Source organism: Ciconia boyciana, chromosome 14 (assembly GCF_034638445.1).
Source record: "Ciconia boyciana chromosome 14, ASM3463844v1, whole genome shotgun sequence".
Taxonomy (NCBI): domain Eukaryota; kingdom Metazoa; phylum Chordata; class Aves; order Ciconiiformes; family Ciconiidae; genus Ciconia; species Ciconia boyciana.
This window is the reverse complement of record NC_132947.1, coordinates 3,486,246-3,513,897: the sequence shown is the minus strand read 5'-3', so window position 1 is coordinate 3,513,897 and position 27,652 is coordinate 3,486,246. Positions and strand designations below refer to the sequence as shown.

The following is a 27,652-nucleotide window of genomic DNA, read 5'->3' as shown; positions in this document are numbered from 1 at the left end:
CCGAGGGGAAGGGTCGCTGGGGAGCAGCGGAGCCCGCGGCGGAGATGGCCTCGGCGGCCGGCTGCGTGAGTGCCGGGAGCGGGAAGGGGCGGGCGGGCGGGCGCAGGGACCGCGCGGCGGGCGGGCGCCGGCCAATGGGGGCGGTGCCGCAGGAAGGGGGCGGGGCGTGCCTGCGCTTCCTTCGTCCCCTTGTTCCCCCCCACACGTGTTCGGCTTTGTGCTGGGCGGGCGGGCCCGCTGCCGTTTCGCTTTCCCTTTCGTCCCCTCCCCGCCGCGCTCTCATGGCGGCCTGGTTCGGCTTGAGGGCGGAGGAGGACGAGACGGAGGACGAGGCGTGCTTCTGGAGGTACGACTCCACCTGGGAGGAGGAGGAGGACGAGGACGAGGAGGAGGAGGACGAGGACGAGGAGGAGGAGGATGGCGGCGGCGAAGAAGGCGAGCCGGAGGGAGCGGAGGCGGCAGCCGGGGAGGAGCCGGAGGATGCAGGGGAGCAGCCGGTGCCGAGCCGGGCGTGGGGCTCCCGGCAGGCCGAGGTGGGTGCCGGCGGGTGCGGGGGTCCACCGGGGCGGGAGCGGGGCACGGGGCAGACCCTCCGAGGCGGGACGGGGCGAGGCAGCCCCTTCCCCTGCCCTCCCCGGGCTCCACGACCGGCCCCGGCCCCGGCTCCGCGCCGAGCGTCGCTCGCCGCTGGCCGCAGTTTCTCTCCGCTGGCAAAGGCAGCCGTTCAGGTATTTAGTGGCGGGATCGGTACCGTGGGAGTTACCGTAGCCCTTGGGATCGCCTCGGGTACTTTCGCGTGTGCGACTGACGTGGACGCGTGGATCTTCCCAGGCCGCCTGCTCTGTGTGCTGTCAGTGTATCTGGGCGCCTTCTCTCTAGTATCCTAATTTACTACAGGAGCTGGAGCAGCTTAAAATACTTACAGAAAGTCAGAGGGGGTTTTTTTTGTCCTGGCAGCGATCACTAGCATATAATTTTGTCCTCATCTTGAAGCCAGTCTTCAAAGAGAGGAGATGACCTGAGGGCCGTTCAGAAATGAACTCTGGGGGTGGCGAAGGCAGAGGTGTGCTGTGACTTTATGACTCCTTAAGTTTTATTACACTGCTATGAGCTGGGTTTTAATTTTTTTTTTTTTCCCCCACCATTCCCTGTGATCTGAATACTTCATCCCATAAATACAAGTTCTGTCTTCTGCATGGCACCTGCCTGTTCACCACATTCTGATGGCCACTGGATTTGACGTTACGACATCGATGTTCTTCAGCAGCTCCTTTTATGTTTTTTGTCAGTATCCTCATCTTTGTATGGTGGCCTTTTGTATGCTTTCATGCCATCAATGAAAAGCCATCGCATAACATCTGCTCGCTTTCAAAAATGAGCTGTAACCTTTTACTTTTTAGACATGTTTTTTTTCTAGGGAGCATATTATAAAGCAACTCTGAAAACAAAAAAGATCTGCTGATGTTTTAAAAACTGCAGGTATGTGTGCAGTTATAATGCATGAGGTAGTGCTGCAAAATGCGAACGGCTCATCTCCGGTGCCTTAAAATAACGTTGATTTGAAATGAAAGGAACTTGTTAGTCTTATCTGAGGTTCCTATCTTTAGCATCAATGGTTTTGAGTTTGATGTTGAGCATCAGTAATTTCTTCTACAGCATTGCTTTGGCAAATGCAAAACTGTGTCTGTTTTATCCATCTTTCCTGGGTCGGTCAAAACACCAAATGGTCCTTTAACTTAACTCCTCCCCTTTCAGGGAAAGGGAAATTAATCCTTCACTTGAGTTTCATTTCAGCGACTCATCCATATTCTTAGAATATAAATAGGCAGATACAGCTTTCTAATTAATATACTTTTAAGGGAGTTCAATATTAAACTTTAAATTTTTTTATAAGCATTAAGTTATTAAAATAATCTCCCTTAAAAAAAAAAATATAAATTCCGTGCAACATAGTATTCCAAACACTAATGACTTCCTACAAAAATACACGCTCTATACTTTGCAAACAAAATCACGGTTTAAATACGGCAGATGGACGTGCTCATGCATGTCTGCATCTTCATGGAGTTTACTGCAGGGAATGTAGTTAGGCCTTAGCTGTGCATGTAGATCTGTGAAAGGTGAAGGTATTTGAGGGGAATAGTTGTAATAGTTAAAGGAAGAGGCAGGGATTTCCTTTGAAGTGATTTGCATTGTTCCAGGGCACGCTGTCGATTTTCTTTTGTACGTGGCTGGAGTTCTGGTTTTGTTCACAAGTTTTAAAGCCTCTAGAACATTCAGATTATTCTTTTTGAATGTGTTTTTTCTTCAGATACTTTTTTTTTTTTCTTAGAGCAACTTCTGGATTGTGACAACTGCAAAAGCAATGACCATTTTTTCACTCCAGCGAGTGGACTTTTCGAACTTTACCTTACAGGGAGGATGTTGTCCCTGAGACTTATGGCCCCTGGAACACTGTTCTACACCTTTAAAGAGGAGTTCTTCCTTCAGTGATGAATGTGTAGTCACCTCTGACAGTGCCTGAAAAACTTTTACGGACAGTGAGCATGAATACAGAAAGAAACAGTAAATCTGCTCTCCATTTATGCCTTTACAACCTGCCAAAGGCATGAATCAGTTTCCAAAACTCGTTCCTACTTCTGCTTGTACTACACTAATTCTCATTCTTCTCCCCGTAGCCTATATGGTATACTTTATGGCGGAAGCTGCTAATGTTTTTATTCAATACTGAGGTTAGAGGTTTTTTTATTATTATTTTCACTACGCGCTTTCAAAACTAACCTAAAATTCTACTTTTATCTTTGCATCTCACTTGGGTCTCTGCAAACACTCCATATTCCCGGTCTGTCATTCCTGCAGGTGTGTCTTTTCAGCTCTTCTACATTTCAGTGCTTTTAGCTTCTAGGAGCAAGCGTTGAAAATCTTGGGGTTTGTGCTCATTTTAAAAAGGTTCCCTCTTAGTCTGCTGTAGCACATGGGGTTCATGATGCACTGTTCAGAGCTGTGTTTTGATAACAAGCCCTGTGGTTCTGCCTTCTCCTAACTCTCGATCAACAAAGGCTTTTGATCACTCTTCTAGGATTCTGTTGTCTTTCTCATTCCTGTGTCTTGTTCGCAATCCACATGTGCTTTTATCCCTTTCGGTTGCAGCTAGTTTCCAGTTTTCAGCCAAATATTGTTTGTGTTACCCTCTGCTGGCTTTGTTCTCTGCTTTCCACGCGCTCTTTGCGCAGCGATGCACGTTCTGCCTGATGCATTGCAGGTTTGGAGGGAGAAACCTGCTTAGATTGCTTATCAGTGTTGTGAAAAATAGAGAGGTTTGACTTACGCACTTCAGTTTGTCTTTCTAACCTGGAAGGAAAGGGAAGGTTATATTTCTGTGTGGCTTGAATAGAAGTTTATAGAGACCCAGGAACAACACCTGCTTGGAGGGAGGGCTGAGTTTTGCTCTCTTTGCTTCCCCATCTTGTTCTCTCTAATGCTGTGCTCCAGATGCCTTTCTCCTGGATCTGGCTTCTCTCTAGACAAGCCTTACAGCCCCTTGCACCATTGCATTGCATCTGTCTCTGTATCTACAGTTACTCTTCAGCAAACCAGTTCTTTTTCAAAATTGGAGCCAGTCTACTGTTAGCCTGTCCCACCTGCCTGTGTTAAAGGATTTTAGAACCTTAAGTGTAAAGAATATCTGGAAATTGATTCTTCTGTAATTGGGAACAAAATTTTCATTAATTCCACATACATCAGAAGTTAATCCGTGGAGTGGAAAAGTTACAGTCAAAAGCACCGATGAAATTCAAAGTGCTAAATCCCAGTCTCTATTTACATCTTGAACAAAAGAATAATATTGCTCTGTTCTGGCTGAACATATTTCTTAGTCTTGTGTTTGCAGCCACTTATTTTTTTTTCCAAATGTTAGCTGTGTAGCAAAGCTTTTTATAGTTGTGTGCATTTCTGCAGTCTGGGTAGATTCTGGAGATGGACACCAGCGCTTGGATTTCTAATCCTGTGGGATTAGAAATGGGCCGTGTGGCTGTGGGAAGTTCTGCCACCTATTTTGGTCTATGTTGTCATGTATAAAATGCAAATGTGTTGCAATGTAGACAGGCATTATTTTAGCTCATCACAAGTTACTATATTTAAAAAACAACTTGGGCTTTATTTAATGCCTGTCACCAAAGTACGGGGGAATCGGAGTGTGTAAATGTATATTTAAAATGTAATTTTAAAAACTTCTGCATTGTTGACCTCCCTCTGGGGATGAAGCTTTGATCTCCCAAATGCTGTGCATGCTTCATAAATTTTAAGTATTAACAATCAACAGGGCTGCTGAATGGATGACTTAATTACAATGAGGTGTTAAAAAAATCTAATCAGGTTCCGACCTTAATAATTAATGAACCAGTGATCTGTGTTCACTGTCCACTAGAAAGTGGGTTTGGTTTTTATTTTTCTCTGGGCAAAAGAGGTTAGGAAGTATCAAATGAAGTTAAAAAATAACTTGGGAGAGCATTTGCTGCTACTTTCTTCTAAGTTTCTTAAAATGCTTATTTTGCAAGAGTCTGCACATCTTATCCCTGTTTCACAAAGACCCTGCTCTTGCTGTGAGCTGGCACTGAACGCTCTAACTGCACTGTGCTTCCTTCGCGTGGGGTGGGTCCTTTTATTCCGAGCAGTCTTGTTCATTTTGGTGGTTCTGCCTAGAGAGAACGCTTTTAAGCGCTTTCATGGTTTGGGACAAGATGGTTCAGCACTCAGCAAGATTAAACCTGTCTGTTGCTTGTGAAGTGTAACAAAATCTCTTATCATTGAAGTAATCCACTGCAAAAAAAGAAAGTATATAATTCAGTTAAAATTCATTTTAAATTAAGTCTTACTAGCAACTTTTATTTCCATGAAGTTCAGAGGAAGAACTGAAGCTGTTCTTTGTGATTTCTGTCTAAATTATACATTTGGAATGAATCTAACACATCTGTGTAGTGAGGAGAACCTGACACCTAATTGTCAGGTGGGCATAGCAGCACAGGTTTTTCTCTGTAGCGATTTGAATTATGAATAAAATCAAGTGAATTCAGCTGTAACTAGGTAAACCTGTCACTTGGCAACTAATAGGAATCATGTGAGTCACTGCTGTGGGTATTGTCATTTCATTTTATTTTTTTTTTATTTTATTAATGAAGTTTGGTTTCAAAATGTTTCAACTAAATGCCTTTTATTTGTAGGAGCAAAGATCAAATTCGTCACTGCTGTCTCAGAGGGGTTTTCAGGTAGGATTGACATAAAGTTTGGTTACTTGGAGAGAGATGAGCAGTAATGAAGATGATGATTGGAACAGAAGTCCAATAAACCAAACATCAAATGTGACCACGTAGCTCTATTATTGTCCACTGTCTAGATCAGCATGATGCTGGATCAGCAAGGCTGCTCTCGAGCGTAAAGCAAAGATGAAGAAAACTTTATTTCCATAACGTGTACGGGGAATGAGAATCTTGAATTGAAGGGATATTTCTGTATCTTAAATCCTACAGTTTTAAAGTCTGATCTCTGTCTTGACTAGGGTATATAGTGACTCAAAGAGAGAGACAGGCAGGGTTTAGTTTGTCTTGTTTTAAAACCTTTGAGTTAAGGAAGAAAATTACATTTTACTATTTGGGATTTCCAGCTACTTCTGACCATTTCTGTAGGAAAACCCAACTGGGATAAAAGATATGCATAAAACATGAAGACCTTGATTAGTAAGACTAGAAAGAAAAATAAATGCTTTAGTTAAAGGAGATGGTGTGAACTTCTCTTTATTCAAAGTTGTCTTCAGGAACGCAGAGAAACGACTGCAGTAACAAACTGGCTGGTTTTGGGGGTGCTGGGAGTGCAGAGTGGAGGGCACAGGAGAGCAGTAGGCAGGGGAACATGTGTGAGAGATGCTGAATTCAGTCAGTGGAATTTTTTTTTTTTTTGCAGAAGTCAGCTTTATTCTGGATCTCTGATCTGGCTCTTTTCTCTAGTTCCCAGGCAGGCGCAACTGGAATGCAGCGAAAGACTTGCAGAGATACAGACGTCATTACCCGGTATGGACTAAATGATGATGTGCATACTCTTGTGGCTCCTCCCCATCGCATGCTAAGTTTAGGAACACTTTCTAGATTTGAGGGCACCCTTTTGTCTTTACGTTGACAGGCTCAGAACCTTTAAAGGATTCATTTGTGAGGAGGAAGGGATGATGTGTCTGTGGGTGCATGAGAAACAAGCTGTTACTTCCCAAAACACATTTCAAGGATTTAGCTTGAAATGTTCAGGAAACGTGAGGGAAAGCAAGGAGAAGTGTTGAAGTGAATACTGCCTTTTAAAAGATTGATGCTTGTTGATTTCTTGTTCTCATCTCCAGGGTTTGATAGAACCAGAAAATGATGAGGAAGAAGAGATGTGGAATTTAAGCTTTTATAAAAACGAGATTCATTTTTTGCCCCACGGTGAGTAGCTTGTGTGATGACTGTTTGATGCAACTCTGCTGCAGCTGGTTGAACTGGTGAAAGAGTAGCTTAACCCATGTGGGACAATTGTTAAAAAAACCAAACAAAAAAAAAACCCACCACCAAAACAAACAAAACCACCACCAGGAATTTCCATTTTAAAATGTTCTTGTTCCTGCTGTATGTTCCTTAATTTTCTGTTTGGTGATAGAAAACTAAGGTTTTTTTCTGGCTTATGAGGATGGTTGTCTAGTTAGAGAATCTAATGCCTGTATGCGAACACCTGGCTCTGGATAATGAGCCACCTTGGGTGACTGGCTAACTTTAATTTTCATTTGGCGTCATTTCTTCTTGCCTGACTTTTTCCTTTTCTTTTCAGGATTGCATATTGAAACTCTGCTTGAATCTTGGTGGGACAACTATGAAGTTCTGGAAGAAAACCATTCTTACATACAGTGGTAAACTGTCTGCATGAATGTAGTGCCTCTCTTAGTTGTGCCTCTTTTAAGAGTCAGTTGTATCTGGGTTCCTGAATTCAGCTTTCCAAAAGGCCCAGAATTACTCTTGAGTGAAACCTGTGTCCACTTTATTTTTATTGAGTTATATTCTTCTGGAAATAATGCAGTGGAAATCCTGAAGACACAAGTTTCCAGTGCGGCTGTGGCAATAGATCTCAGTCATGCTTGGTCTTACAGCATACTGCAGAACAAAGTGTTAAGGCAACAAGAGAGATCCAGATAAGCAAAGTATGTCGTTATCATTGGTGTAGACAATGCTTTCATGGGAGGGATTTATTTGTCGTATAGTAAACTACTTCTGTGTCCATAGGGATGTGAGGTCTCCAAGAGATGCCTGTGATATCACAATTTTTGGAATCTTCTTTAGTTTTAACAAAATGGGTACCTGGGGTTGGATGTCATCTTTGCTCATCTGGGCTGAAAATTTCTTTCCCTTCAGGCTATTCCCTTTACGTGAACATGGAATGAACTGGCGTGCCAAACCACTCACGTGTCAAGAAATCCAGGTATTGAAAGCTTTTGTGTTTGGTTGGTTTTTTTGGGGGGAAGGGGGGCGGCGTTTGGAGATTTGAAGGATGTTAGGATTTTCCCTAAATGCCTTGTATTTGAAGTCTAGTTTTTTTTACATTGCTTTCTTGGGGCCCTAATGTGAAAAGAGCTCATTCAAGCACCGTTAAGCATTTGTCTGTCTTGTGTCTGCCAGTAGCTACACCAGCAAATGAAATGCTTAGCGATGTAATCGAGCCTTGTTTATAATTCAGGTGCCACTTAAACTGGCGCAGGTAATTAGGGAGTTGCACCTTGTACTCATTGGTCTGTCTTGTTTTCAGGCCTTTAAGAAATCCAAGGAAGTTATGCAAAGGTTTGTACGTGCTTATCAGCTCATGCTGAGATTTTATGGAATCATTCTGATCAACGAGGAAACTGGAGAACTCAAGAGAGCAGAGAATTGGGCTGAACGATTTCAGAACTTGAACCGGTGAGTCTCTGTTCATACTGCTGGTCATTTACTACAGCTAGGCTCTTCTTTGAGAAGAAAAAAAAGTAAAGAATATCCTCAGCCCTTGAGGAATGGAGGCTTTTGTTGATAAAGTTAGCTAGCTAAAGTATTTTTAACTTGACTCAGCCTCTGACTGTAGGTCATCACACTCTCTGTCACTTTAATAAGTGACAAGTGTAATAAGTAAACCAGCTGAGACTGGTTTTCTTTTGTATTCGGTGCGGCTGTTAACAGCAGGCATTCTTCATGTTGGTGTCCTGAAGTACGAAATACAGACTTGGAGATGTTAATATTTGCTCTAGCAGACCTTGTGTTTAAAACCATATTTTAAGCAGGAATCACTGAAACATTTTCACAGGTAGCCAAATTGCCTTTGCAGTATTCTGTTGAACTACAAAATAGGAGTGTTTCCATATGCTTCCCTGATTGTTTATCTGCCTTAACATGTGTAAAATGCTTTGAATCCTTGGTTGAAAAGTGCTCTGCAAATTGATGGTAAAGTTTTTATATTATTGCAGGTCTTATCATAGAGATAGTAATGACCCTTCATATTCTAGTATCCCTAATGATATTAACAAGGGCTCTAAAAGGACTGGGCACACTCGCAAAAGAAAAAACAACTTGAAGACTATCAAGTATTTAAAAAAAAAAACAACACCAAAACAAAAAAAACCCCACCTGTGTCTAGCTTAAGTCCCTAAGTTGTGGATTTCTGGCAGCATCCTTACATGCCTGTATTATTCTACTTTTCTACAGGCTTACCCTGCAGGGTCACTGTCAGGGACAGGATATTGGGCTGCATGGACTTGTGTGCCTGACCTAATATGGTAGCCGTTATCTACTGGTGGGTGATGTAGAAAGCCAGAACCTTTCCAAGCAGTTGAGATGATTAATCCAAGCAGCCCAAGAAGGGCTAGGAAGGTACTGCTAAAGGCAGACAGCAGCAGTAGGTGCTTTAAAAGTAAGCCCCCCTATGCTCCCATCTGCATTGTCAAGTAGTCTTTAATAGATCACAGTCAATAATGCACAAAACATTTTGCAGGTGCCCTGGGGGTTCGTTGTGACTTCAAGCTTGTAAGATTCACTTAACAACTTTGCTTATCTGTTTGTTTCAGGTTTAGCCACAACAATTTGCGGATTACGCGCATCCTGAAGTGCCTGGGGGAGATGGGATATGAACGCTATCAAGTGCACTTGGTAAAGTTTTTCCTAACAGAAACTCTTGTTAAGGAGACGTTACCAAATGTCAAGAGAAGTGCCTTGGATTACTTCCTGTTCACCATCAGAAGCAAACGGAAGAGAAGAGAACTAGTCCACTACGCTTGGCAACACTTCAGACCTCGAGGCAGCTTTGTATGGGGACCGCACGACAAACTCTTGAAGTACAGAGCGCGCTCTACCAAGTCACAGCTGCACCAAAAGACTGAAGGTAAACAGGAAACTTCTGGTAAAAAATGTGATGATTCTGTGGAAAAGGATCAGAACCAGTCTCTCGAGGAAGAACAGAAAGCTGGAGATGCTGCGGACTTGCAGCCTAAAGGGAATGATGAAGATGTAAAAGAGAAGTTAAGCGAATGCATTTCAAAGGGAGGGGATGATGAAGAGGAGAAAGAAATTTCGTTTACTCAGCAGGAGAAGGAGGATTTAAACAGTGAGACTGAAGAAGTGCAGGGTACGGCAGAGAATGATTGCACAAAGGAGAGCAAGAAGAGAAAACTGGATGCAAATATGGCAGATGCTAAAAGGGGTGGACCATTGAAAAGCCCTACTGATATTGAAAACATTTCCCGTAATCTGGGAGAATGTGCGATTGATGCAGAAATCCCCTCCTTAGTTCCACTCTTACAAGCAGAAGAGGACCAGGAAACACTGAAAGAAGACGACGCAAGCACCAAAGGCTCAACAGTGCCAGAGACCACTGATGCAGCTGTAAAACGGAGGAAAGTTGATAAAAGAACATCGAGAAGCAAAACATTCAACTTGGCCATAAACCTGAACATGGGGCCCTCTGCCTGTAGTGCCAAGTTAAATCCATCTGTTGCAAACACTGAGGCCAAAAAAGAAAATGTCAGTGAGGAAAATGCAGCTGTGGAAGCGACAAGTGAGAAGGGTGGTGGTGATGCAAATGGTGGGGCTGTGAGACCCCCGGTTGGTTCCAGGCTCCCCAAGACTGGCTGGACTACTCCAATAAGTGATGGCTTGGAGTTGAGTGGAGATCAAGTCGTGGCAAGGAGTGGTCAGCACCACTGCAACAGCACACTCCTGGGAGGCGAAAGTGAGGTAGATGGGGTAGAACAGCATAAAAAGGCAGAAAATGGAAGTGGAAAAGGGCAAGCAGAAGTCACAGACAAGAAACAAGTTCCAGAGAGTGATGAGCAGAGCATGGCATCCACTTGTCCTGAAGAAGACAGTGCTGATGTTGCAACACAAAAACCTGAAAGCTCTGAGCATGCAGCAGAACCTGATGAAGAGCCGGTAGCAGCAGAGTGAGACCAGCACGGCAAGCACTCGAGCAAGCGGAGATGACACTGCCCTAACTGCTAGGAGGCAGCTTTAGTGATTTGGATACCAGAAGTACACGGAAGAATAAACTTCCTTTGGGCTGATCCAGGCTAGCCCCTGTCTGACTTTCACCCTTTCACGCTTTTTTAATTGTCTGTAGTAACTTCACTGAGATCCAGCCCTTGGTTACCCTAAAGAGTAAAAATCAAATTTAGTCATCTTCATGGACAGGCTGTGTTCTGTTCCTGTTTTTTATCTGATCTTCAGGACTATCTTGGAGTAACAGGGATTTTTGCACTTTGCTTTGGTTCTGGTATGTCCCTTCTTAAAGAGAAGAGGAAAACTAATCTGTTTCCTTGTTTGAACTAGTCAAGTATTTATTAAATACATGACTTTTAATGTAAGAGAGCATGACCTAATTTGCCAGGCCTTTCTATTACCATGTGACTTCTATTTATTATTTTGAAAGGCTGTACCTTCCCAGGAGATTTGTTCCTGGCAAAGATGCTGTGTGTCTGCTTCCTAGGGCATAAATCATTATTTTTGTGGCGTTTGCCTGAAAGAGATGAGTATATGCATTTCACATCATGTAAGAGTGTAGTTGCCTCTCCTCCTATAAAGAAAGTAGGTTTGACTTGAGACTGGGATAAAATGCATAGTCAAAACGTATCTCTGACCAGTATTAGCCTTTGTGTACAGATACTGTTCTCTAGGGTGCAAAGTGCTGATTAATTTGTTCCATTTATCCCCCACAGAAATTGCTTTGTAGTGCTTGCTAGAATTGAGAACGTGAATTGTCTACTGGTTTCTAAGAGAAAAACCTTCAGACTTTGCGTAAAGCTGTCCAGAGCTGCTCTTCCCCAGGTTTTTCCATCACTTTCAGACCCTTGATAGTCTTCCACAGGTATTTATGTCCACTGCTTGTTCAAAGGCCTTCCTTCCTCAGCTGCCAAAATAGAACAAATATTTGTCATTGCATCTTTTCAGACTGCCGTTAATTTGCAGTTGCCTGTGGGGCTGTCTCTTCTGCAGGCCCATTGCATGAAGTTAGATGTGTCAAATTTAACCCACTTCCTAGTTAGGGCAGGATTGTTTTACCATTAATGATCAGCATGTCAGACAGTGAGGGCATGTCAGAGTGCAACACGTCTGGAAACCACTGGGCTTTGTGGGGCAGTTAATTGAAACTTTAATTGGAGGGGGTACGCTTGTCTGGTTCATTTATTTACAGCCCTCAAGAATTTACTTTCAGACCTTGCCAGCTATTTGCCTGCCTTAATGTTCCTGACCTCCCTGTTAGCTATTCTGCCTGACTTACACAGTATTCAACCAAGTCTGAAGGAGCATTAAACAATTTAGCACTTTCGCTCCTAGAGATTTACAACAGAGGACCTATTTCATGAAGCGGAGGAAACTGTTTCCAACAGCCAGAAGGTCTGGACTTGCTGTTTGCTCAGATTGTTTGGTTTAGTTTGGGGGTTTTTAGGTGCTGTTTGTTTTATGTAGGAGATGGCTAGAGGCTTGCCCGCCTTGCCAGAGAGCAGATGCAGTAGCCTGTGCAATGTTTTCCTGTCTATGCTACAGCTCTTAAGAAGCTTCGTCTTTCAAGGAATTTGATCGGTGACTTGCCTTCCCAGACTGTAGGTCCTGATCCAGCATGCCACACACATGTGTGTGGGAATAAAAGTCTGCAAGCTTAACATCTAATGTTCATGGTCACACACGTGCTGGAAAAAGGCTTTAATATTTTTAAAATACTACTTTTTTTTTTCTTATGAACAAATGGAGTTAAATAGCCAATAAGAATACACTTAACTACAGATATAAATACTTGAAGATGTTGAGTGAAAATTCTTTCATAAAAGATTCATAAGAAATTGTTAATCGTGGCTTTTGTACAGATTTATAGTAATTTTTTTATTTAATGAAGTTTTAATTGTGAATATGTGCTCAGTTGGGGCATAGATCATATATCTTGTTATGGTGATGTGTGGTTTGTTTTTGTGTTTAATGGGATTTCACTGTGAGCCCTAGTCTGGAGTGCTCAAACCAAACTGTTCCCTATCACGATCGGGTTTAGAGTTTCGGCTGTAGGTGTTTGCAGTGAGTTCACAGGATGTTTTCCAGCACTCGGAGCTGTATCACAGAGTTACATTAATGTCACCTATTAAAGCATGACTTTAATACCAGTTTCCACTTACGTTTTCTTCATCTTTGAGGGCAGGACATGACCGTATATCTGCCCCCCCACCACCGCCCCTTGTAGCCATCTCCCGTTGCTTGGGCACCTCCCACGAGTGGGTGCCTGGGGATTTCCAGCGTTCTCAAGCAGAGGTCTGGTGGGCTCACCATGAGATAAACCTGCTGCTTGTTCCATGTGGAGATGATGTTCAGTCTTCCTCCACCACTGTAAAATGTGGCCAGTGAATGTTTGTGGGGGAAAAGACACCCCCCTACATGCTTCTTGTTTAATGATGTGCTTTGAAATGTTTCAGTATGCCCCGTCCTGGCTTTGTGCTGCCATCCTCCCAAGTGTGTGTTGTGATGCTCTGTAGAGCAAACAAGGACTTTGCTTTTGAGCAGCTCTTGGGGCTAGCAGGCAGGAGGGCAGCTGGCCGATCTGCATATGGGGGCTTTAGTCTAGTGGGCCTTTTCCTTCGGGACACAAGCCCAAGTCTTTGTGGTAAAGATTTCTGTAAGTCACTGTGTCCCTTCAGCTGTGCTCCTTCCGCCTGGGGACGCGGAAGGAGAGGAGGACTGGTCCTCCTCTTGTTCTGGGGGGTGGGCTTGAAGGTGAACACTCCCAGGGCTCTTCCCTTGCTGGTCATAAGCAGGCTCCGCTTGCAGCAGCCCTCCAGTCCCTGGCTTGCTACGAGCAACGTGTGGCCGAGGAATTTGGATCTGCTTTGCCTTCTCTCTTGCCATCAGTTGGCCTCAGTGCAAAGGAGGAGGTACAAGCACTGTGCGAAGCAGTTCGTGCCACTGCGCTGCTCTCCCTCTGCGGGGTTAGTGGTGTCTAATAAAGCATTCAAGTTACTTTGAAGCCATCCAGAGACATACAGGCACACACTCCCTTGCTGTCCCCAGCTGCCAGTTTCATAAAATCTTGTAGGAACTTAGTAAATCTTTGAGCCCTTTATCCCTCTGTCGAGGTTGGTGGAATATTGGCTGCTGGGGAGCTGGACAGGCACGCACTGTGTGCTCATGTAAACCTCCTGGCGTAAGGATGCCAAACTGAAACCTGGTATTTCATTTTTTTTAAGCTTTGCTTTTCCACTTCTGCTCTCCTCTTACTAACCAAATGAGCCGTGTCATTTCAGTCCTGATGAATCTTGCCACTGTTCCTTTCCACTTCCAAGCCCTGCTTTGGATGAAATTGTCTTTAATCGATAAAGGGAAGCATGAAGCTATTTGCAGGAGATGCGTCTTTGTGAATATATTGCCATTTGCAATCACCTAGCTGGGGACTGTCATCCTGTTCCTTCCTTGCAAGTATTTCAATGGCAATTCTTCCTTATTTTTTTTTCTGGCTCTGAGAATGTTTCTCCTTTTTTCTACTTCCTTGTATCTGTCTGTGATCATCTGTTCTCTGGTAGGATTCATCACTTTCTCAAGAAATCAAGTTGGCATTCTTTAGATCTCCCTGAAAAAAAAAAAAAAAAACAGATGTGAATACACCTCCGGAGCTAATAAACCATCTCGCAAAGCAGTAAATGCATTTCTCTGTAGTGCATCTTGCGCTCGTTACAGGTATATTAATTTCTCTTGTGAAGTTAGGTAGCTTCAGGCACTGAATAACTCTCACTCTGTGTTGCTTTTTATCTGTCCAGCACTGAGGCGGTGATGGGCTTTGAGAAGTGGCCCGGGAGAGACCTAAGGAACATCTTTGTATCTCCAGCTGGAGCAGCTGAATTTTGCTCCTGTGGTGTGTCTGCAGTCTGGCCCCTTCCTTAGGCTCCCTCCCTGTTTGCTCAAGGCTGGGGCTGCCCAGCGGGGCATGAATGAGAGCTTCTCTTCCTGCCTGACTGCTGCTCCCCCTCCTTCTCCCACCTCCTTCCAAAACCTCCTCTCTCCTCCCAGCTCAGCCCCTCTTGCCTGTGCTCCTGAGCTCTGCCCCTCCAGCTGGAGCCGCAGGTTTATCTGGAGGCGAGGAGTCTCTCCTGTGTAAGCTGAGACCCAGGAGGAGGAGGAGGGATCTGCTGGACCCTGGAGGAGAAACGGTTTAGCTGCCCTGGAGGAACGAAGAGAGGCAGAGCCTGGGCACCATGGCTGGATCCTCCGCTCTTGGGCTTCTCTTCCTATGTCAGTTATTAGCCACAACATCAGCGCAGGTAAGAAGCCTCATTTACATCTTATGCTCAGGAAAAAAGTCCGTAAGGGAAAAAGATGGTGATCTGTGTATGTTATACCTGCAGGATGAAATGTGGCAATAAGCAGGTTATTAGAGTCTAAAGTTTATTAAAAACGTGTGTTGCTTGTGCTGTTGTACAGAGAGTGCCTAGCAAGCGCATCTGGTTTCTTACCTGCGTAGGGAGGCTTTTAGATCCTATCTTCACGTGTAGAAACTGCTGCTTTATACTTTCCATAAAAGTGTTGTCTTTCTATTCAGGAATGCAGTTACGAGATAAAGCCTTTGGGAAAGGGGAGACCTGTTGATGTAAGAGACAGCGTTTTCTTTTCCAATGAAGTAATAGGTTGCCAATGAGACTGATCTGATCTGGGTCTTCGTCTGAATCAGAATTTCATATTTCTTCCCCCAATCAATTTTCAAACTTTACACTTATAAAATAGCATATTTAACCTTTGTTCACTTCAGACATGAAGCTATATTAAACTTCCCTGTGTGGTGTTAATACTATTGCCTGGGGAAGTAACTCCTCAGTGAGGTTTTTCACTGTGTTAGTGAGGAATTTTTGCAGTCTGGCTTGGGAATTCAGAGCTGCCCTCATCTGCTGCGAGCAGAGCTGCTTGTACAATGAAACCTTTGTTCGCCGAAGGTACAGCAAGTTGCTCTCTGGAGCCCTCTCCATACAGAAGTCATTTATTGGACCTTTCTTTCCTTCCCCCCACCTCAGACCTCCTCCAAAATCCCAGATTTTCAAATGGCATCCTGCTCAGAGAGGAGACTTTCCCTTTCTCCTTCTGTCTTCAGCAATGTCCGCCTGGCTCTTCCATCACCCCATCAGACTGGGACTATAAATTAATTTTTAATGCCAAGCACTTGGCACCTATTTTCCGTGGGCTTTGCATTTCCTCCTCTGCCCAAAATGAAACGTGCCTGTAGGCAGTGAGAACCATTGCCTATACAACCAAACCCATTTGCTGCCCAGCGACCAGCTCTGATTCCCAGCATAAGCCACCAGTTAAACGAGCTGGGAGCCCTGAGGATGTTCTCAATCCAAAGGGTTTTCCAAAGAGCCTTGCACCGGTCCTGAGCTCCTCCGAGTCCACCCAGGATGGTGGGGGGCCCTGAGGGATGAAGGGTTAGTGCAGATTCAGGGTTAAGCTGTAGGACTTGGCCATTGCTTTGTGATTTAGCCCATAAGTTTCTTCTGATGCAAAAATAAACTCTTATCTCTCTCTTCCCCCCAATCTTTTCAGCGAGTAGGACCACAAGGCCCTCCTGGACCACGAGGACCCCCTGGACCATCTGGCAAGGACGGCATAGATGTGAGTGCTGCACGGCAGAGGGCAGGCTCGGCCGAGGGAGGGCGAGGGGTGGAGCAGAGACAGAGCCAACTGAGCAGAGAAGCTGCTCTTGTCCTCCAGAGCCCCAGCCTTTGGGCCATCCTTCAGAGGTGGATGGACCTGGAGAACCAGCCGACTCGCAAAAGACCTCATTCTGCAAGAGTCAGAACAGCGAGCAGAGGTGCTGAGTGGCCTCAGGTTCTTTGCAGGATCGATCCCCTGTCTCAAGAGAGAGTTCAGGACAGAGCTAGTGTACGCACAGGGATTCATGACCCTGCCTGCAAAGCTGCATATTTCTCTTTTGGTGTCTCGGGAGGAGGGGGAACGTAATACAGTTGAGTGCATGGGTACGATGTCTGCCAGGGTCACTGCATGCTCCATAGTTCAGAGGGAGGTTTATGTGACAATTTAGAGAATCCATGTTTCTAGAGAGGCCCCCAGAAACTCAAATACGCAGCGCTGGCCACTGCTCTTATTTATATTGGTTTTATTTCAACATTGTCAGTATGGCTATCCCTAACTTAGATTGGCATGGGAGAGGTCAGAATGTGGCTCGTGTGTTGCCAGACATGAGTTGCCTTTAGTGGCACAAAAGGCAAATGAAATGGGCAACCTTTATTTCAGCAAGCAGTTCCTTATACGTACTTCTCCTGCGGAGGTAGAAAACTGCGTAGCACAGGACTTACTGGAGGAGAAAAACTTGTCCTATTACTTTTAATTGATGTTTCCATAGAAATGAAAAATTTTGTTTCTGTGCATCTGTTGGATAAGGACTGAATTGTGTCCTGTAGTTGGCAGTGGATAAAAAGAGCATCAGATGGACCTTCAACAAGACCACATCAAATGCAAAAGGCCGGATTCCTGCTTCGATATTCAGTTTGAGTAGCGCTTGTGTCTCTAAGCTGCTTATGGCATAGGGCAGGGTTTTTTAAAGCTTGTCTGAAGTAAGTTTATTGGAATTGGGGCTTTAAGCAACCTTGAAAAAATCTATTCATTCCATGCAGGTCATTTTCTTTTGGATAAGAAGGTTAAAAAAGATATACGAGTTCCCTGGTATATGGTGAACAAGGAGCTTTTTTGTGTGCAGTGGTGAGCTTTCATAGTGGCTCTGTGAGCAAGGCTGGTCTGAAGAGAGAACCTCATTGATTTGCAGCTAGTCCCTCTAAAGTGTCCTTTCGACTAATGGAGCCTGTTTCCCTGAAAATCTCGCTCTGGTTTTGTAGCGTGAAAAGTTCAGAGCTGGTACCTCGATGGTTTCTTTCTGCTGTTTTTCACGATGTGATAAAAGGCTTAAGGGGACACCCTGGAAGAAGGCAAAGGACACGCGTTCACGTTAGCAGCAGTGAGTCTGCAGAGTCACTGCAGCAGGACATCCGTGTGGCCAGCGGGCTTCAGGAAAGGGTGGCTGCATTTCTGTACAGACTGAAAAAGAAGAATTTGGGAGGGTTGAAGCCCTTCAGACTTCAGATCGTAACCAACTTCTGCGTATAGGCAGTCAGAAACAAATCCCTGTAATTGTGTCGTTCAATTCCTGCTTTCTACAGGATATTTTACACCTTAATTCTGGAAGAGCACCACCATCACTTTGGATTGCTCTTGGAAACAGGAGCCTGGGGAGATGCTGGTCACGTGAACCTGCGCCCTTTTATCCACTGCTAAAAGCTTCGGAAGGCTCCCTGTGGGACAGGACCAAATGACAACATCTAATTAATATGAAGAACTTAGTCCTAATAAATCCAATGGCTGAGTAAAGTATTTAAGGTGCTAAGTCTTGCAGTCCCAGCTTGAGTCTGGCGTTTTGGCTACGCAGGAATAATCTTTCATTTGAACAGACTTGATCCACATCCCTGCTATGGATATAGGTTTTCAAGTGCCCTGTTCATGTGACATGGTCCCGCTGTTCAGAGACAGGCTCCGGGATGGTTTCTGCTATTCAACAGGACATTTAGTCCTTTAAGGAATTGCATAGGAGAAGAGATGCAGAGCTGTGGCTAGTGTTGAGCACAGACATGAAGCCTCCCAGTTTAAGGGCTACTGTTTTTCTGGCAGTACCCTCCAAAAAATTACGGCATATAAAGTCCAGCCCTGCTCCACATTTGCATAGTGCTGCATGGAGAGGATCATGAGGAGCCTGAGTGGTAGTGTCAATTCTACCAGTGCAAAGAATGAAACCATTATTTTATTTCTTTTCTTTAATGATGAGACTTTTAAAGCACAATCAGAACTTTTCTGGACCATATCTATGCAAGTTTTCTGAACTCTGTAAGCCACTCCAGCTGGGTCGTCTTCACAGATGGTTTGGATGAATGCTTTGTGGGAAGAGTCGCTGAACGGTCTTTGAGCTGGATGAGTGCTGCCGAGGTGTTCAGCAGTCCCTTACCGTCGGCCGTGAGAAGTGAGCGATGCATAACATACAGCTGAATTATTCAGGATATCTCCAAACAAACCTCGGATGAACCCCATAAGCACAACTTCTAGAAGCTCCTGCTTTTGTTCCTGCCTTTCAGTGGGAGCTGCAACATTAAGTCCCTCTGAAATATTTTATAATTATAGCCTTTAACAGGCTTCACATTTCATACTTGGTAACAAGCAAAATCTTTCCCTCCCAAGAATAGAAACAGCATGTTATGATTGAAAGAATTAGCGACAAGTTCCTGTGAATTATTTCTGGGGATGTAATTCCCCAAATTGCTAATAAGCAATTGTCACTTTTCAAAAATCAAGCTTCCCCCCCCCCCCCCCCACTTTTCGTCTCCTGGCTTGACTTGCTAAGAAAGAGTAAACTTCCTTCCCTCTTGTGTAGCACCAGGAGAGCATTTCCTTTTGCTGACAGCCTTTGCCTCTAATTCCCAGTGATCTGGCATTAGGGGTATAAACGCTGATTAGGCTTTTGATTCAGCTGAGTGAAGTTCTGGTGCTCCCGCAGAGTCCCGCAGGGGTCCACCATGGCAGGATCAAGGTTTCAGATGGCCCCAGCCAGCCTTTGCTGGTGCTGTGACCTTGCTGTACGGATTGCCATCACACAGGCAAGAAAAAATGCAAGGGGCTGGTAATCTCAAGTGATGGAGGAGGAGGGAGTAAACCACCTCTACTGCCATTTCTAGCTGCCTTTTCCAACCATTCATTGCAAAAGAACCGCTCCTTTCATTTCCTTGGCAGGGGACCTTCCCCACCTATGATAATGATAACTATTTATGGAAAATCTGTGGGTAAAGGACAGCAAAGGAGTTGCTTCAGCAAGGCAGAGCATAAAGATCCCTCTGTTCAGTGACCCTCTGGTCTGTGCATTGATCGGTCACCAATGCAGTACATAAATCCTTGCCAGAGCGAATCAAGGCAGCCAGTCTTGAGAGATTTGCCCACAGACTTCACAGTTGCCGACACAGTAAATATAGAAACACGCTATAAATTCCACAACTTTGCTTACTGCCTTCTAACTCCTAATTATCAAGCCCACGGTGGGGATGGTGTTATTTCTAGCCTTGCTCTATTAATAACCACCCTTTTTCCATATAGATTTTCTTCTTCCAGGGTATCAACATGCCCCTTCCCCTCTGCTCGCCCATGATACCTGAGCCTCTCACAATATTTAGTGCACTTATCCTAAAGCCGGGAGGGGAGGGTACCAGCCAGACATCTGGAACTGGGACACAAAGTGATTTTCTGTGGGATGAGATGGGAAACCAATCTCCAGTCAAGCTCCTGCTATTCACAAATGATTGCCTCTTTCAGGGGCTAACAATAAAACATAAATATCTTGTTGTCTGGGGTCCACGCGGGCTCCTGAATGACGTTACAGTTGGCTGAGCTAGAAGGGGTGATTCAAAGACTTTTTAAATATTGTCTCCCAAACACCTCTAATGCTGTTCTTAAAAGTTGCTTTCCATTAGGATAGGAAAAAATGAGTGCTTTTGAAATATTTTATAAAAATTTGGTTTATCCAGATTGTACAATTGGATTAGGTGGAAATCAGCTGGCGGCTTTGTTCATTTGCTTTTCCTGGCAAATTTAGTTGGGAAGAAAATCATTGTAGACAGTTTGTTCATTCTTCACTTTCTGATAGTCCCCAACTCCTGGTAGTACCACAGTTTCACGCTGTCTCCTGGATACCTGGAGCATATGACTGTATCCCTCTGTTTCATCAGGAAGATGTTTGAAAGCCTTGACAGCCATCCAGCTTCCTCTCTGCCCCACTGGCAGACAAGCCCAAGTGCAAATAATTTTTAAGTAGTATCTGGAAAAAGTTAGAGGTGCTGGGCACCGTTCAGGAACACTCGTTCTCTCTGGGAGGCTGAAAATGTGGGAGGCTGAGGATGTGGGTTTCACCAAATCTGCTATTGTAGATGTGGAAAAGGCTAACCAAGTTCATCCTGCTTTAGGGGGTAGCAGGATCTAGAGCATCAGCTTCATAAGACTGAGCATGGTAAATCTTGGAGTGGGCATGAAGGGAGACTTGAGCGCTAGGACAATTGAGAACACCATTGCTGTAAAAAGTCAACAGAAAGAGGTTCAGCACTAACACTGATGTCTTTTCTCTTTAATTTAGGGAGAGCCGGGCCCTCCTGGTTTGCCAGGTCCACCAGTAAGTATTTTCTGGTTGACGTTGACTTGCTCATCCTTTTGAGTGGGACACGGTGCAAGAGCTAGGACTCACTGGCTCACTTTCCTCTTGATCTGCAGCAGAATTTCCGTAAGGGGCACACAGGAGTGGAGACGCTCAGCGCTGGTCCTGGGGACAAACACATTCTCCTGCTTCATTGCTAGCAGAGGATGTGCATAAACTGGCACCAAGCCATATATGTGTGGTTATTTTTGGCGTTGGTCTGAGTCTGCTTCAGCTCCTCAGTCTGCCAAGGCATGCTCAAAATTGTACCAGGTGGCACAGCTATTTGCTTTGGGCCACTTATGCCATCCCTTTCTACCCCTCTACTAGGAACAGCTTACGAGTAACTGTATGTGGAACTGAGCCAAAGCACTGAAATGAATTTAGGATTTGGATATGGATTCCTGGCAAGTTTCATCTCTCTGCAGGAATTCTTCCATGTTGCGTGGTGTAAACTAAACACATCAACAAATGAACTTCCATCTTGTAGCCCGTATCAACACACACCACCTTTCTCTTGTTATTATGTTAAAAACAATTGCCTGTTTATCTGATTTAGGGTCCAAAAGGTGCACCAGGGAAGCCTGGAGCAGCTGGTGAAGCCGGATTGCCTGGCCTTCCTGGAGTGGATGTGAGTGTTTTGTCATTTTCTCTTAGATCTTTTAAATACTTTATAGGCATGGGTGTTTTCCCTAAGTGTCTCATCAACTTTCTCTGTGTCTACTGGAGAAGCAAAGTGGGTCCTGGATCTACATACATGTCTTGCATATCAGGAGAAATTTTAAGAGTTGAAAGCATCTCTTGATTGAATTAAGGAGTATCAGAACAATTTTGAGATGCATAACTGATAGGATGGCACTCTTACAATGAAACATTGCAGTTCTTCAGAGGCGCGCTGGGCAAGTCTGCAGAAATACGAGCATCAGTTGACATTTCTGGAGCAAACCCACTGAGCCTCAATTCAGAAATCCAGGTGCACTTAATAGCTGAGGCTTGTTGGTCACTGGCCTGGGATTTGCCCTACAGCTCTGGACAGGTGACTGCACACAGCCAAGCGTTTCCAGCTCACCAACTTACTGCCATGGTAGCTGAGTGTGGGTAAGGCTTCAGCCAGCCCGTTTTCTTCTGCGTCAGGCGAGAGGAAGCATAAAGTCAGCTTCCACAGCTAAGCTGCAACTCAGTAAACACCAGTGACAAGACTACTTGGTGGTGTTCATCCACGCTTACAGTGCACAGGGAACAGTACTGATAATTTGCTTCTGATCCTTTCCTTTGTGAGTAATTACAGAGAGAAATAAAATGGTTAGGCTTTCCTGAGAGCTTGGCACCCAGATGATTTGTGTTAGTGACAGGGACTTCCATATAGCTCTTATTACTGTATTTCTCTGTTTTCACACTTATCTATCTTTTTTTTTTTACAGGGTTTAACAGGAACCGATGGCCCACCTGGCCCAAATGGGCCTCCAGGAGACCGTGTGAGTACCACATTAGATCCTAAGTGCCTTTAAATGAACATTGTCACTGATTGTATTGATGATTTCTCATTCCTTTGTAAATTGGTGACATTCGAGTGTTGATTACGATGGCTTATTTATCTGTAAGCCCTTGCAGAATACTTGGACACTTGAAATGAAGCTCCAGATGGTTTTTGATTAGGCAGGGCATGAGATCCATCTTTCTTTCACAGGGCTTTGCATGAGCTTGGATAGCCTCAGTGGTGGGAGTACCAGTGCAGAACAGCTCTGGTGATATTTCAAGTATCTAAAAAGTTTTTTTGAAGCAGTCGATAAACTTCGTAATTAAGTCTATCAAAGTGAAGCTATTTTGGCCTTTATTTGCAGTTGGAGTACGCAGCTCTGTTATGTTTATACTTACTGCTACTGTGTATTAACTGTTTAAACTTTTGCCTTTTGTTAATTCTGGGGCTGTCCATATGGCTGTCCATTATTAGTTGCTTTGGCATAGACTTCCCCAGCCAGCGTAGCAAGAAATGAGAGTTTTTTCTTGCTTCCTGCATATTACAGCTCTGCTACGGGGCACCACAGGGATAGAGAAATGACTGCCTGAGATGTTACAGATGTCCTTCAGATCATCTACAATGGGCTGGAAAGGCACTTAGGCCTCCTTAGGGCATTAAGAAGTAAACATGAATGAGCCATTCACAGATTTTCATCCAGCATGGTTATTTTCCTGTCTCCCAGCATGGGAAGATAAGACTTGTATCCACAGCTGGTTTATTGGTCTCCTGAACTTGGGGCTACAGTGATGGGCTGAACACACATCACAGTGTGCAGAGGTTAAAAAAGGTTCAGTATATCTCAATAATCCATTTGTTGCCCCAAGGAGTTACCCAAAGCTCAAAACTCTGTGAGTTGTCTCATTTAGTTAAGGGATGAGTGATAGAGCCATGTATCTTTGATACGCTTTTCTTCCTTTCCCATGTGCGAGGCAAAGTTTGTTTGGCCACTGGGAAAGTTGAGTGGCAGGACCCAAGCATCTTGGTCACAGCTCCAAGCCTCCATCCATTGGCACTGCACTAAAAACCACCTCCTTTTGCTTTTCCTCGTGCCCATCTTTCTCCCCAGAGATCCAGGGCTGCAAAATCCTGACCGCTCTCAGTCAGTCTGTGGCAAGAGTCCAGCACCTTCTGGGAACTGAGCCCTGCTTTTTAAAATAGAAAAGTTCAGGACCACACACAGAAGATTGTGAGCAGTTTTGTGCCCGTTTCATGGTCGGTGGTAGTATTTGCCCATGCCCACTTGAGCACACAAGCTCCTAGTTTGCAGGGTAATGGACCAGATAAATCTCTGGGCACAAGAACTTCCCCTTCAGCTGTTCAGCAGAAGCACACAAACGCTATTTTAGCACAGTTACCGTAACTACATGCTCTGATTTGACGTGCTTTCCCATGTCTCGTAACTCAAGCTGTCAGCGTGGGGCAAACTTGGAACCTGTTGTCATTTATGGGAGCTTTTCAAGGTCAGTGGTCCATCTGGAAAATTGTTTTAATTGGTCTAATAAAAGCCTGGAAAAGGAAAAAACTGTAAATCTCTAGCACTCTAAAAGGACAGCATTGTTATCCTGACTTTCTTTCTTCTGCCCAACTTTAAGAACGTATTTCATTCTCCCAGGAATCACTGAAATAAGCAGGTGTCTACTTACTGTTGTGGGGTTGAATTCATGCTTAACGCTGTGACTTCTGCTGAACAAGCATGTTTTTCTGAACTGGGGTGTCTGAGAGCGAAGGTGTTTAGCATATGGAAGTGGGCTCATGGAAGACAGTTTTTAGTAACACATTATTGCTAAACATTTGTTTTCCTCTATATGCCACGCTTCATCAGTCCAACAGTGATTCACGTCTGAGCAGGGATGGAGTATTGTGAAGGCAGCATACCAAAATGTTTTTTATCTTAAATACTCCCATCGCTATCCGCATCCATTAGCTTTTCTCATGGTTCTGCTTACAGACTGATTAGATCAAGCCGACTTGTTTTTTTCAATTAAAAAAATCCTTTCTTAGCCAGGAACGAGCTGGGTTCTGACCTCAGTGCTAGATACTGGTGTCCTTCACTGGAAAGCTTTCAAAGGCCATTTTGAAGTTGGGTGCTTTACACTATAAGCAACAAGAAAAACATAATTATTCCTATTTCTTTATCAATGTCATATTAATCAAGTATTTCCTATGCTCTGTAGTTGTATATTCATAAAGTATATTACTTTAAAGTGAAAAATTATGGTGAGATTGTTTTCTAATCAAAAGAGGAAGAACATTGTTACCAGGAGAATGAGTTGAGTCAGACATCGTTATTAAAATCGAGGTGTAAATTAGAGTTTCTCCTTTGAACTTAATGGAGTCACATCAGCTTGCTCAGGGACTTGATGATCTTTTACCGTACCAGGAACGTTCACTGCTGCGTGCTGCACCTTACACCCTCAAAGATACCACAATTAGGGAGAGTAAAGTGCCAATGCTTGGCACTTTGGGTACTCTGCCGACCTTTTGGCACGTCGGCCAAAGCAGAAAGGGGCTATGCAGCTGGTTTCAGTGGGGGCAGGATTAGGGTGCAAGTCAGTAGGTGCCAGGAATTCAGTGTTTTCTTTACAGGAGGAGATCCCAGCTTGTTCCTTACAACCATCAGTGGTTGTAAGGACTTCAGCCTAAAGATAAAAGTGACTGGAAGAAAAGCAGAGTAACCCGCAGTAAGAGAAGTGCACTCATGTCGGAAGAGCTGACATTTGCAGCAGAGTTGATTTTTATTGGATTACAGTCCTCTCCTCACAAGACTCCTCTTAATGAGGCCTTGGGTCCTCTGTATCTTTCTCCTTAAGCTTAACAAGGGAAAATATTTCTAATCTCATTTGGTGTGCAGAACATTAGGAAAGGGCTGGAGTCGTCCCTGGGATCACACTAAGCAGCAGTGTGTTGGGATATTTTCCAGGTCTGCCCATCTGCCTTGTTCTCCTGGTCCTAGGGGTAGATACCACTTAATTCCAGCTCAGAACATCGTTCTTGAGATGTTTCTGTGCAGCATTTTGGGAACTTCTGGAAAACAGGTTTGAGCAATCGGGCTGGCGAGAGGCTGAGGAAGCCTCGTGCCGTAATCGCTCTTTGTCCCCTACGCAAGGAGGTGAGGGGTTTGCTGGCACTGGTTTAACACAGTCCATAAATGACAACATGGTTTGTTCTGTGTTTAGGTCTGTCACCTTCTTACTGTTTTAAGTTCTGTCTTTATCAGAGAGCAACATCAGCCAACAACAATACAAATGCAATCAAAAGCTGTCTGCAGCAGGGCCTTGAGAACAACGCGGCTCTTCCACAGCTCCCAAGTGTCAGCACAGCTTAGAGAAACTCACTGCGAGGGCTGCGTCGGTGCTGCTGAGCAAACTATTACTTTATGTATCGTTCACCTCAAATTACACTGGCATTTCTGCACCTCCACCACTTCTTTTTTTTTTTACTTTTGTTTTGCTTTTTAAAAGGAGTGACAAAATCGCTCTGATCTCATCAGCTGCCTGCCTCTGCTTTTCCTTTCCCCGTCGCAGCGACAGCTGTTTTCAGAGGAGGCTCTCGGACCCGAGAGCGTCTGTCAGCAACGCACACCCGTTATCTCTTGGAGGTACCTTAACAGCTGCTGGCCAAGGTCAACCCACCGCACTGGTTTTTGTTGTTCATTTTTATATTTCCATTTACTTTCTGATTCAGAATCACTACCTATAATTCATTTTACAGTCTACTGGCCAATGTTGGCATCTTTGCAATGCAACAAAGGGATTAAGAAGGTCGGTCTGTCTGTCTTACTAGCTTTAGTTAAGCAGGAACCTAACAACTTCAAGAATTACTTAATTCTAATCTAAGACATAAGATCACCAAACTCTAGTCAAGCTTAAGAGTAAGAATGCAAATTGGGAAAAGGAGTTTGGGGATTTGCCAAGGAAAGCTAGCGAAGAGGCAGAAGCTGCCAAATCTTTGTCTTTGCTTGAAGGGAAAATGTATGAATCAAGAAAATTCACTAGAATGAATCCAAATCTTATAAATAATTTCAGATAATTTAGTCACTGGATCTACAATATGAACGTATTATGAATGAGAATATTCAAATGGATGCCATTCAATTTATGAACGTTTAGATATTCGTGGAGACTAATCTGAGGCCAGCTGTGACTTGCAGAAGTGTCTGTTTACATGTTTTAGTCTCTACTGTCTCCTGACCAGCAAATGGTGAAGAAAGTCACTGGGGCCAGTTCTGAACATCCATCGCCAGTATCTTAAAACATTCTTTAATCAAGTAATTAAGCAGGAGTGACAGAGTCATTATCCATAAGTTTCTGTCCTTATATTTGTGAATTCAGCTGAGCATCTCCAGTTGCGTGCTGTTTCTGTAAGACACCGCTGGAGTTTTCAAGCAAAGATTGGTGTCGAGGAGAGCAGGCATTGGTGTCTACCCATATGGAGGTTTCTGTTTTATCCCTGCTAATTTGCACTCTGTTTTATTCCTGTAGGGTGCATTAGGACCTGCCGGGCCACCTGGACCAGCTGTAAGTACCTCCTAGACCTGCATATGTAAAGATGGTTTGTAATATTATGCCAAAACCATCACCAAGACAAGACGGGAAGCCTTGTATCCCAAACAAAGGGATCAAAGCCTGACTGAGTGAAAATATTGTTTGAAGTGTTTAAATATGTATGTATGACCTGTTCTGGTAACACAGAGCCTATTCTTAGTCTCTGAGATGTTAAAAGCAAGCCAGCTTGGGATAAAGACTAGCATATCAAATGCTATCAAAATTATTATATGTTAGGTAATGTCTAATAAAAATGAAAAGGGAAAAAAAGGAAAAGTAGATAAACTAGAATGTTGTCTTCATAAATGTCTGTGTCCCACTATCACGTCACTGTATGTGGCTTTACTTAGAGATGTCTCGTAGGTAACAGCGATGTAAAGGGAATACCAATTATTAGAGGCAACAAAAGGATTGATTAAGACTCCAGCTCTGCTCTGATTGCAAATTACAATAATTGGGGACAGGGGAGTGCTAAGGAAATTTAAAAGAAAAAAAAAAATTAAGCAGCATTTTCTGAGGTTTGTTTTTTTTCCTGTATGTTCAGTTTCTAAGTGATCTTTTACTGTTTTAAATGTTGTTTCCAGGGCAAAGGACTACCAGGACCTCCAGTAAGTAACGAGGCTCTTTTTTGAAAAAGAGGTTTAAATTATTACACTAGCTTTATTGGATACCTTGAGTGTTACAAACCCACCCCAGGCCTTGGGTCCCTCTCCTGTGCCGGGCAAAGGGATGTGGAGTCCTGCAGGTTGGCAGCCTTGTGGGTTGTTTATGCTTACCTTACCCCCAGGGAAGCTGGCAGTGGTGTAAATTCAAG

The 27,652-nt window shown here is 44.1% G+C and overlaps 2 protein-coding genes across 3 annotated transcripts in view; both read left to right on the top strand.

Moving 5' to 3' along the window:
- The first annotated feature begins 193 nt into the window (after window positions 1-193).
- OGFR (opioid growth factor receptor) lies at window positions 194-12,683 on the top strand. 2 transcript variants are annotated; one of them, XM_072879218.1, is made up of 9 exons: window positions 194-533; window positions 2,679-2,732; window positions 5,220-5,264; window positions 6,000-6,062; window positions 6,380-6,464; window positions 6,844-6,922; window positions 7,422-7,488; window positions 7,813-7,961; window positions 9,098-12,683. In XM_072879218.1, exons 1-9 carry the CDS (start codon window positions 282-284, stop codon window positions 10,470-10,472), a joined length of 2,169 nt encoding a protein of 722 aa, XP_072735319.1. In that variant the 5' UTR covers window positions 194-281; the 3' UTR covers window positions 10,473-12,683. The 2 variants fall into 2 exon arrangements, with proteins under 2 accessions (XP_072735319.1, XP_072735320.1); XM_072879219.1 differs by lacking the exon at window positions 194-533 and adding an exon at window positions 2,452-2,565 and having other exon boundaries at window positions 9,098-12,682.
- A 1,976-nt stretch (window positions 12,684-14,659) lies between these two features.
- The window catches only part of COL9A3 (collagen type IX alpha 3 chain), a 39,828-nt gene continuing 26,835 nt past the window's right edge, over window positions 14,660-27,652 (top strand). The window contains exons 1-7 of the mRNA XM_072879317.1: window positions 14,660-14,815; window positions 16,086-16,154; window positions 20,719-20,754; window positions 21,335-21,406; window positions 22,197-22,250; window positions 26,776-26,811; window positions 27,423-27,446. Coding sequence (XP_072735418.1) covers window positions 14,750-14,815; window positions 16,086-16,154; window positions 20,719-20,754; window positions 21,335-21,406; window positions 22,197-22,250; window positions 26,776-26,811; window positions 27,423-27,446 — 357 coding nt within the window. The 5' untranslated portion in view covers window positions 14,660-14,749. The remainder of the gene's footprint in view (window positions 14,816-16,085; window positions 16,155-20,718; window positions 20,755-21,334; window positions 21,407-22,196; window positions 22,251-26,775; window positions 26,812-27,422; window positions 27,447-27,652) is intronic.